The sequence below is a fragment of the Argiope bruennichi genome, chromosome 5 (genome assembly GCF_947563725.1).
Source record: "Argiope bruennichi chromosome 5, qqArgBrue1.1, whole genome shotgun sequence".
NCBI classification, from domain to species: Eukaryota; Metazoa; Arthropoda; class Arachnida; order Araneae; family Araneidae; genus Argiope; species Argiope bruennichi.
In genome coordinates this window covers 27,482,152-27,494,500 of record NC_079155.1, presented here as the reverse complement: position 1 = coordinate 27,494,500, position 12,349 = coordinate 27,482,152, and the positions used below count along the sequence as shown (strand labels likewise).

Here is a 12,349-nt window from a genome sequence, read left to right as displayed (position 1 = left end):
TTCGACATCATGAAAAAGTAAACAGACGATTTTTTTCCCCCCCCTCAGAACAAGAATAACTTTTTGGATTTTTTTTTTTCCCCTCTTGCTAAAAATCTTTATTTATTTATTTATTTCACTTTTATTTATTTATTTTCTTTTTTAGAACGAGAATCGTTTTTGCTTTTTTCAGGGTAACCATAGCAACGAATATGAGTCGTTGCGGAAGGGGAGGGTCAATGTAGTGTATTACGCTTTTGTTTTGATTGCTTTTCCTATCACTAATTAAATTTTTCTTTTTCCAGGTAAGAAAATTCAATTTCTTCCACCCAAGCCCATCCTTTTGGAACAGACCGTCCCTAGGGATGGATTCTTTTGTGATCTCGCGTGCCGTTTCCTAGAACGATCCGGATCCGTTTCAAATGGGTAAAACAAACAAGATTTTTCCCTTTTCTTTTTATTTCCTCTGTATTTCGTGAGAATTGAAGTTGTTGCTTGAAACTTTTTTTTCCCTGTATCTTCACCCCACTCTTCCCTTTCCATTTTTCTTACTTCAAATGAAATCCCTCTGAGATGTGACCTGATGCCTTATGCTGTTATAAACGGAAAATTAGTTTCGAAATTGATATGCTAAATTGCTTAAGTGTGCTAAACCCATAAGTTGGTGCCATTTTAAACGAAAAAAAAAAAAAAAAGAGATAAGAATGACTTTTTTTTAAAAACAACTTTTATATTATTCAAGCACTAATCCTTTCAATTTTTTCACAGAAATTAAGAGTGTGAATTTGCTTTTTAAAGATTATACTTCTTCTTTTGAAAAATTAATTTTGAATTAATATTAATTAGATTATTTAAAGAAATTGGTTCGAAATGATAGTTCCTATGGGGTTTGTTATTCTTTAAAGCAAACAGTTCATGAATTATATTTAACATCAAGGCATGCTTAAAAACCTTTTATAAATATTTACTTTCAAATTTTCTTTTTCTGTTCCATATAAAAGCATTAGTTCTTAATACTAATTAAATATTTATTCAGATATTATTATTTCAGTAATTTAAAAATTGTGCTCCAATAATATTATTGCTTTCAGAAAGATGCAGACGATAATCAGTATGTGAATTAATTGAAAGAAAATTATTTAAATCGAAATGAATTTATTTATTACTAATTAATATTTATAATGTTCATTACGCATTACTGAATAAATATTATACAAATTTCAAAATATGGAAATACGTTGATAAATTATTTATAAAACATATAAGTGCTCTGCATTTAATGTCCTTACTATTCATATTCGTGTTATGTTTTCTCAAAAAGTCTCTCTATTAGCAACAGATCAGACTTTAAATGAAGCTCGAGATACTTTTATAGCATTCTATACAATAATTAATAAGTGTAGGGAAAAAATTAATACCTGTTTTCTGCTTTTTTAAGACCGAAAATCCACTAAAAGTATAGCATTATAAATTGATTTCTATATGCGAAATTCAAATTAACATGTGTGTTCCGTGTATCTGACTGTTGCATCATATTCCAGAAATTTTTATACTTTCATCTGATGCGAGTAATATTTCATTTCAAAGGCAAATATTACTCAATGATTCATTACCTTAAATAGGATGCGCCATCTTATCTCGTATAATTTAGAAAATTCGCAGGGCATGGTGTTAAGAAAACCTGTATTATCGTGTTCAGATAACTGATAAGTGTTCTATTAGAACTAATTCGAATGATTTTGTTGTAGTGTTCTGAATTTGGCTAAAACGAACACCAGAAACTAGTCTTGAGCTTCTCTGTATGTCACTCCAACATGGTGGTCCCGTTCAATTTCTAGATGAAGCATTTGCTCAATACTTACGATAATTGTAAATATTTGTAATTATCAATATTTGAAATATTGATAATAATTATACAGATAATTATCGGAACTATCAATAATAAGTACTTTACAATACCAATGCCAAATGAAACATTGCTTTGGCGCATTTACTTTTCTGAAAGATGGATAATAAATTACAGAGCTTTTATCCACTTCTGGAGATTGACAAGAACTGAAATTTCATCTTCCAGGCGTTCTCAGGGCCTGACTAAGGCTCTGGCCCCGGGCCCCTACATTAGATACGAACCCTAAATCGAATAGAAAGTTTATTTTACGTTTCCTTCTTTAATGAACTTTCTTCATTATGGAAGTAGTGAAGCAGAAGGGAGGCTCCCAAAGAAGTTTTTGCCCAGGCCTCAATTAGGCTTAATCGGGTCCTGGGCGTTCTTTGGCAACCTTCGATCGCTTAACTTTTCTGAACTCCATTTTATTTAAGGGAATAAACAAATTCGTCGGCAGACAAATAAGTTTAATTATCACATTCATGATTCATTTATTAACTCGGGGGTTATAGAGAACGAAAATTCTAGTTGGTAAATTTCAAATCAGTTAGATCTGAATCGACTGGTTTTGATATAAATCCCAAAATTTATACTTTTCTTCTAATTATTTCGATAATTATTTGAATTATCGATAATGATAACTACCTTACAACACCAATGCCGAATGAAACATTGCTTTGATCATTTACTTTTCTGATTCTTAAAAGATGGAAAAATCCGGAATTATATTAAATTCGCTTTTGCATTTGTTGCACAAAATCTCTGGTATTCTTCTAATTACATAGAAAGTTGTGGAGTAATTATTATCGATGATACATATCACGCCAATGTCAAATCAATCATTGCTTTGATGCATTTACTTGTCTGAGCATTAAGAGATGGAAGATCCGGAATTACATTAAATTCGTTGTTGCATTTATTTTTACCGCTATATAACTCTCGAACATAAATCACGGAGTTTTATCCACTTCTGGAGATTGACAAGAATCGAAATTTCATCTTCCAGGCGTTCTTTGGCAACCTAAATTAGTCCTCAAAGGATTAATTCCGCCGCTTATTAGTCCAGGAATTCCTATCCAACCACCTGTCTCTTCCCGTCCTTATAATCCGCTGCCGCAGTTCCCCGTGCAACAAGTTATTAAGGCCACAGCTTTGATTCATCATTAGATGCTTAGCCATAATGAACTGTTTCTCTAATTACATCCAGTGAGAGACGAAAACATTAATGGGACCACCGGATGGCGCATTATTGGCTACTCCAGTACATCCAGGGGCCGAAAACATTCAAAAGACACCAAAACCGTTTGCCAATAACCACCTGTTTTAATGTAAATGAGCGTTAATTAACCCCTTGAAGATAAAAATCCATCCCCCGATGAGGGCTGGAATCAATTACATAACTAAAGCATCGATTGGGTAGTGGTTTTAAAGAATTAGAGGCAGCCATATGAGTGATTTGGGGATTGCAGCAATTTTGGCAAATGCTAGGGAGTAATAAAAACAAGTTATAATGCTCATTTATTTCAATTAGTCGGTGATGTATTGTTCGTTCTGTTTACCCATTGATCACTTCTCTCTGGCTATTAGGGAATGAAGGAACGTTTTTGTAATTTGGAAGCCAGTTCTATAAATAAAGTGGACAGGATTATTGAATTACTTTAACAGAATTGTAGATTGACTGATGGGTGTTTTTCTACCCTTTATTTTGCAATTGAATTTTGGCTTGTTGTGCTTTGCAAAATGTAAATATATGAGTAAACATTTCCTTAATACACATTAGTTAGTCGATATTATTTTGTTTTCGTTCCTCCTTTAAATGAATACTTCATCTAATTACAATATGAATATATAGTAATGACTTTACGCTTATACTAGTGTTGGATTTGCTAATACATTTTTGCAATTATTCTAGATTAATTAGATTATGCTGTTTTTATTATCTTTTTAAACTGATATACTGGTTTGGTAATCATAAACCTTAAACTTTGTTTATTAATTTCTGTTTTATATGCATATAAACATATTTTAGCAAATATAAGAAAGTGGCCGAATATAAGAAAATTTTGATCTTCGATTTATTTTACTACGGGTGGATTTTGTGTACGTGAAACGATGATAAAACTGAAATCCGTTTACATCACGATACAACAGCAGAAGAAACCCTTCCCTTCAGTAGTGTTTTACAGTGAGATTTTGATAGGGATTTCTTTGACAAGTGTCGATTTAGAAGAGGGAATTTTAGATATTTTTAAAAGAATGTTGAGAGCATTAGGGATTTTTATCTCTTTACTCGAAGCTTGAGAAAAATGCTGAAGTGAGCACAATTTAATAGAGCGAGTGTAAAAAAGGTGGAAATTAGGTCAGAAAATAAGAGAATATTTTAGAAGGAAGTTAATATGGGCTAAATTAAGATAAAAATTTCAAAATTAATTAAGATTTAAATTAGATTAAGAAATATGATTATATAAACTTTGATTACTAGCTTATACATATATCTATCTGTAAAATGCTTCATTGATTCAGATTTCTCTGTACTATACAAAAATGCAAAATAAATAAATAAACCCTAATAAGCTTACTTTATTTTAGTAAAAAAAGTGCAATTCATTTGCTTGTAAAAAAAAGTGCATTCATTGCAAATTAAATACTAAATTTAAAAGTGTAATAAACTTTCTTGGTTTATTACATTTTTAAACTTAGAAGGTTGGAAAGTATTAAAAAAATGAAAATGCTATTTTTAATATTTAAAATATGAATTCTTGTGATCATTTTTTAAAATTAATGTGTGGATAGTAATGAAAACATACCTCATCCATCTTTTCATAACAAAATGCTTTTAAGGTTTTGTAATATTATAATTTTCTTTCTCTGGCTAATAAAAATTCTGATGAATAAAATACCAAATTTTCAAACAAAGTATTATTGAAAGAAAGTTGTTAACATGTAAAATAAACTATTGGTCTACGTCACAGATAAGTTGTGAACTGTAGGAAGTTAATATCTGGAATTTACCATGCCATTAAATTAAAAATTACTATTACACCATTTGCACTTAAAACCAAAATTCTAAATATTTACCAGATTTTATTTCTCCATTGCAAATTAAATAATATATAAATCTATTTATGTCCATTATTTGAACTAATTCATTTTTTAAATTTCCCTTTTCAAATGATCCTTTTCACTATTCTGTGGTAATGTTCACATTTCATATGAATCGCACTAAAATTCGACTTTGTCCATTATCTTCACCCAAAAATGCCATTAATGTGGTGAATATTTATGGTATTTTATGGTATCCATTTAAAGTATTATGCGCTCTCTATCTGGGGAAAAAAAAAGAGCAAAGGAGAAAAATCTTGAAGAAAACAGTCTAGAACTGCTTATTTGCGGAAAAAAAATAAATAAATCTTCCTACAGAAAACAGCAAAAAGATATGTTTTTTTTTTTTTTTTTTTTTTTCTTTACTGCCTTATTCGCTGCAGGCGACAGAAAGCAAAAGTGTCAGCGACCGAACGAAATGTACTCGATCTGAAATTACAAAAAGAGTAGGGGTGTTGAGCGAGGGGTGAAACTTCTCGCAAGTGGAACACTGTCGTCCCCCATCCCACCCCCTCTCGGAACAGAATGGCGAAATTCTTCGTCGCATAATCCTTTTACACTGCCAAAGAACCGTTGTTATTACGGCTGTTACAGTTACAATTATTATTATTTTCCCCTTGGCTTCTCCGTCGCCGTATAAATTTCCCAATGGTAAAGAAGAGGAACAGTCTGGAGGCCGTGCTAATTGCCAGGGCTTTCGAGGACAATAATGTCCTCGAAACGCGCTTCCGAAAACTACGAGCCGATTTTAAAGTGCACCATTAGTTCTGCCATTCATCACCCTAAAATGCAAAAGTCCCGCGGTGCAATTTCGGGAGCGCAAGTGGGAGGAGGGGGCCTTCATGCCGACTGTCCTGCTCCCTCCCCCACACCACCATGGAGCAATTTGAATTTTCAGCGACTAAAAACGCCCATTGGAGAAAAAGTTAAAGAATGGGTGAGGAGCTTATTCCCATTTGTAGCAGTGGTCTTGGAGAAATAAGGCCCACAATTATACCACCCTGTGAAGTGAATTATTCTAAGCAGCTGTGAATATATACAATTTATGAAGGAATGCCACGGTTGAGGGGGTGTATATTAATAAAAGACTCCCCCGAAACTGGCAGGTTGGAATTTAATTCATCGGATGCGTTGATTAGTCGCTGTTCTTTCTTAAGTTAAAGGGAGTTCAAACCTGCCATTGCGTTGAAAAATATTAAATTAAGTAAATCTGACATTGTCAGTAGTACTTCTTCAGTTAAATAGAAGAAAAGATGAGGAAAAGGGTGGTTTTCTTCCTTTAATAAAATGGTTTTAGTTTTTGGTACATTTACCCATCTAGTGAGTACTGAATAGGTTGATTAGATTTTGTCGCTTTGGGCCATGGTTTTGGCAGTAATCCAAAATAAACCTCCAAGGAGAGAACCAAATTGGACTGAATAAAGAGGTACTTACCTTAAATAAAGAGGGGGTAGAGTCACTGAAAGAATTTTAACGAAAAATCTTTTTAAGATATTGAGAAAAAATAATAAATTGTTTTGAGCATTCTTTTTCTTTTCTTCAAAAGCTTTTCTCTGAAATAATGTTATTTGAGATATGATTTCTTTTAAAATAAATATCTTTGTTATGAATTGTTTCATCCAATTTTTTGATTTTTTTTAAAAACTAGAATAATAAGCTGTTGCAAGTAACACAGATTATGTTGGAACTTTATTTGACTCAAGAGAAAAAGTTGTAGAATTTTATTTAACAAAACCTAAAAATTACAAAAGTTTTGAAATTTTAACCTTCTCATATGCATTAAGCTTAATATTAATGTAATTCACCCGCATTATTTATATGATTAAATTTATATAAACATAAATTCTCAAAGCATGAGAGAATCACTGAGTTAGATTTTATTTTTTAATCGAAGTGATTTTGAAAATTTGGAGATTGAATAATTCTAAAATGTTGATGTAGATGAAACAGAAAAAGATATTAAAGGCAATAAAATTTGATAAAATAAGGAAGAACACATACATGTAATGAGGAGAATGAAGATGAAAACTATTTTCATCAAAGAAGTATTTTATTAATGAATATACTACAAATAATTGCTTATATATTAGTAGAGACAAGATAATCAAAACCTGTTTTATGACATGGCTCACCCTAGCTGTATATACCCTATTTCCTCGAGCCCCAACAGACAACTGTACATACCATAAAATCCAGTTTATATCATCATCATAATGAAATGACATTAATTATCAAATGTGCTGTAAGTCCTCATTTTGTTGAACGCGCATTGTTCATTTCGATTTTAAAAGATGGAAGGTTTTCCTTTATTAACTGATTAAAAGATTATCTCTACCAGAAGACTGTATTATGAAGATAGTTGGATTAAAAGTTCGGAAAAATAGATATTTACACCATGTCGTTCCTTGATTATCCATTGTGGATTCATAATAGTCTATATCTTGTGCTCAGTTCAGATAGATGCTCTATTAACAGTTATTTTGCTCTCTAGTTAATGGCTACAACAGCATTTGTGCTCTCTATTGCTACTTTCCTCGTCTTGAGATTTTCCTAAGATAGACTACGACTAATGAAATAAAGTTTGTTTCCTATTTCTTTCTTAAACATACCGTATGAAAATCAAAAAATACTTGAGTCTAAGAATAGACTACCAGCAATCAATGAAAATCCATACAAGCAATCAATGATATCTCCTGTTGTTTGTTAAAAATAATATATTTAAACAAGATAATGCTTGAAGTTTCTTTGAACTTTTCTAAATGAGTCAACGCTTCCAAATAATGGCATTTTGTTTGATTTTTGTTTCTTTGTCTAAATTTTTATTTTAGGAAAATATTTCCGTTTTTGTATAGCCTGTGATCCCCCCCTCCAAATAATGCCAACTAATGACAAATATAAAAGGAAGACTCCTACCTCGCTGGCAAACAATTATGGTCTTGACTCAGATTGAACGGTAGGCCTACTACTATCACGCGGTTACTAGCACCCTTATGGTCACTACAAAATCAGTTGAGAAGTTTTACCTCAAGATTTGACCCCAGAGGTACATTTTGCCAGAATTTGGTTTGGTTTGCAGTTTTTCTTGGCGCAAAACCTATTTTTGGCTGGCATTTAAACTGGGCCATGCATATAGTTATAATTTAATCATGTGGCATCAATAATTTGCCAGAGATCAGACTTCAGTTAAAAATTTTCAAAGAATAATTTCTTGTGAACCGGACAACCGCAAAGGCCTTTAAAAAAAAATCGGAATTTTGACCTTCACTATCTGATTTGAGTCATCACAATCAGATAGACCCTGTATCGGCCTTCAGAGTGGATCCTTCTAAATATTGCATAATATTGTATGGATTCGCCATCCGCTCGATATCGTGCATGTTCACCGATTATGACCAATATAGGAAACCGAAGCGCAGTTATCCAAGTCAGCCCCACTGACTTTCAATTCTAAGGTGCTATCCACTTTTAGATTTCCAATCATCATTATATTTAACCGAATTTGCTTTTATCCCCGGAATCTGGTGAACTAATGACATCTAATATTAACTTCAGGAAAATATTATGCCAAATTTGGAATGGGACTTTTAACACCACATATAAGATTTGAACATTAATCAACATTAATTGGGAGAATGCAAAATATTCCAAGTTTTTTGTTATAAAGTTGCTTTTCTTCCCTCGGTAAAACATTCTGAATCGTCTGAACTTAGCCTTCAGGACTTAGCGTCCCTGGGTACATCATAAATTCGATTTTATTCGACACGACAATAAAGACGAAAAACTTCTTTTGAAAATTTATCCCGTTCCTTAGGCCCGCTGCGAAGACAATTTCCTCCACTTTTTCTCCACAGGTGGTGGCGAAGCAAAAACGAAAAAGTTCTTTTCCCTTTTTTTAAGGGGGGGGGACGTGTTGATCGAGTCCAAAAGTAGCTTTATTTTCCTTCCCTATGATATATATCGTCTGCACTTTATGGACGAACGAATTCGGGATCTCCGTTCAGTTTTGGCATCACATCCCCATGCCGCATTATTACGGGGAAATAAACTGGACCGTGCCAGGGGATTAGGTGGCATCAAAATTCTGATTTAAGATCCCGTCGACCCCTATTGGTATGCAGGTGGTTTTGGATGCGAGAGCTATATTTCATCCGAAGCGAAGAAGAGCGTTGCTAGGGCGAAGAAAAGTTTTATCCGCGTACAGACTCTTGCGAATGCTCATGAAATTTCATGGGCACGTTTCACTCGTGGGGGGCTTAAAGAGTTCGATTTCGCATTGGGTGGCGGTTTTTAATTTTTAGAGTTGTGTCTGCTCTGGCAGATACAGATGTCTTTTGTGAAACGATTGGATTGAAATAACGACTTTGCTCAATTTCCACAAAGCTGTTGCTTGTTAAATTTTTCTTATTGATCATATATCATTACTAGGTAACGATATGCCACTTTTAATGCAGTTGCAATATCATTCTTTAATCTGTATCTATTCGGGATATACAAAAATAGAAAAATGTAAATCATAGTTTCCATTGGCGAAAAATCTATCAAATCTTAGGGGGAGAGGTGTTGCGGAACATTAGTTAGACAAGGTGTGAAACCTGGGTGGCCATGTCATTTTTCATTTTTTTAGCATTAAAATTTTAAAGTTTTAAAATTTTATTTTATACTTGCCTTTATTTTGGGTTTACTGTTGATTTTATCTACTTAAACCGGGGGCCTCATCATTTTTCACCATTCTTTTATTTACTTTTTACTCCTACTAATAGTTTATTGTTTTTAAATCTTTGCTTTGCACCTACTGAATAGCCTTCATTTTATTTATTTTTAAAATCTTTCCAGATCTGTTGAAAATGCCATAGCTCTGTTCCATATCACATATGTGCTTTTATTGTAATTAGGATGCTTTAGAAATTACCAATGCCCATATTGACCCCATTTTGTGTGCTTTTTTTAACATTATTTTTATTTTGTGGGCTTTTTATTATTGAAGTTTTTGTGAAGATGAATTTTATTTTATTGTATGTTTTTATTTCTGTTTTTTTTTTTTTTTCCCAAACTTCTATTTTCCTTTCTTAATATCAAGTTATATTTTGCTTGTTAGCATTTCTTTGATTACTTCGTGCATTTCAATGTTTTGTTACGTGGCATTTGTATTTTATGTCGTTATTTTAATTGTGTTACTAGATTTAATGTTTATTGTCGAATTTTTGATGTTTTAATATTTAGTTTCTATTTTATGTGTTTTAAAAATTTTAAATGTGTTAGAGATATGCTGAAAATTAAGTCTGTTTTACTCTACTGCCCCTCTCGTTTTCTTGCATTCTTTTGGGTAGGATGTGGCATCGCGAGTCTTTAATGCAGCGTTCACACGAGGCCACCTATTGCGGGCGATAGAAGGCCACGCCTATCTCAACGTGATCCCAATGAGACAAATAGTTGTCTCATTGAGGCAACTATATGCCATCTTTCCAATATGATCATATGATCTTCGAAAAGTAGACGTGACCATCTTATTGCGCACAATAGTTTGTCCCGTTTGATCCCTACTTTAACTAATAACATGCTGCTTAAGTCTCCAAACTAATTAAAACGCTACAATAATTAAATTCAATGCTAATTTTTCGTTAATTTTTGGGTATGTTTTTGTATATGAGTTTGTTTGAATCATTGAAAAACTAGTGTTTTTCCTACATGATTATTTTGTTACAAAACAGTCGTTTTAACAAGGAAGAAAATAAACGAATCCTTGCTTCAACGTATGATCTCGAAGGAATGTAAAATAATATCAGTGATGCTTGAATATGAATATAAATGTAAAGCGATAAGTTTTTACTACGCGATTTTTCTAAATTTTAATTTTTTTTCAAAGTTGAATTTTGTACATTCTATATAATCTTAAGAATTGAGATATAGTAGACTTCCGATTATCCGCGCCTGCCGCACAAAGTTTTTTTTTTTTTTTTTTGACTGATTTTGTCAAAAAGGTGTAGTTTTACAGTTATGCCTTTGTAATTACATAATACATTATAATATTAAAACAGTACATATGTATTAATTTTTCTGTGTATCCTTGACGCCTCTCGTAAATACAAAGCACTTTTCTGTTTTCATTAACAAAATGCATTTTAGGTTAGTTTTGAGTGATATACTAAAATAGTAAGCGTTAGTTAAACATTTCCTGCTGTTTATTTTACGTTTTATAGTACATAAAACGATTTATCAAAGTTGGAATGACTGTTTTCTTTTTTGCTATACCCGTTTTTAGCTTTTTTCGGATTATCCGCGATCTTTGTTATCCGCGGCGGCCGCGCCACCCAATTCCGCGGATAATCGGGAGTGTACTGTACAACGAATTCAACATGATATCTCATGGATTATTTACTTATGCAATAGAGATATAGTGAAAATTGTCGGAGTTTAAGTGATACATATTCAACTGCATTCATTCCTTAATGCACAAATAAAAAGACGAGATTATCGATATAAAACCGATAATCTTTTCATAATAATTTTGAGCATAAACAATTCATTTTTGCAAATCAGCGGTACAAATGCTGAATACCGAATCTATGTTTATTCTTATAGCATATTCGTTTTATGTATATTGAGATATCGGAGCTTAATGAATTAATTAATATGAATCATTAAAAAAAATTTGAGTGCATTTTAACTGAAAATTGAGCATTACCATTTAAAACCACTGAGCTATTAAGACAGTAAAGTGTTAAAGATGAATGCGTAGTCTTCTTTTAACACTTAATATTAACTTCCTGTTGATAACCAAGTTCTCAAATCAATCAGCGAATAAAAGACAGCTTTCACTATAATTTTCAGGAGAGTCATATATTTCTCCCGGTTTAAATATTAGCACATTTATCCCAATCAGACCATCGTGTCAAACTCATTTCCACAGCATTAATTATCGGCGAAATCCTTAAGTAACGCATCAGCCATTGCATGCCTTTTACGTAATCAACGCAAACTAATAAACCATCCATTAAGCGAGTCATTGATTAATGATTCTGATTAACTGGCTGAAAGTAATGCGCTACATTTCCATTCCTGTACGTGCAGACAGTTGCTGAGGTACTATTAATGCCCGTTCTTGACAGATATCATTAGAAATTCTTCAATAACAATCCAGTGCGCCTCCGGAAACAATTGATGAAACGCAACAGCCCCAGTGGCCTTGAAATGAAAATTGAATGAAAAGGAAACCTCTGCACGGACGAACCCAAACTGCACGCAGAAAAGCATATTTTGCCGTCTTCAGACACTGTTTTCCCAACCCCTTCCCCAGAAACTAACTGTTGGCACGCTGGATTAGGGTACATATATCATTATGCACATTTTCAAAAGAATATGCTTTTAATTATTCTACGACCAGGC

At 32.7% G+C, this 12,349-nt stretch overlaps 1 protein-coding gene across 1 annotated transcript in view; it reads left to right on the top strand.

The window, feature by feature from the left end:
• Positions 1-284: 284 nt before the first annotated feature.
• The window catches only part of LOC129968687 (hemicentin-2-like), a 234,144-nt gene continuing 222,079 nt past the window's right edge, over positions 285-12,349 (top strand). The window contains exon 1 of the mRNA XM_056082833.1: positions 285-405. Within this exon, the coding sequence (XP_055938808.1) occupies positions 402-405 (4 nt within the window). The 5' untranslated portion in view covers positions 285-401. The remainder of the gene's footprint in view (positions 406-12,349) is intronic.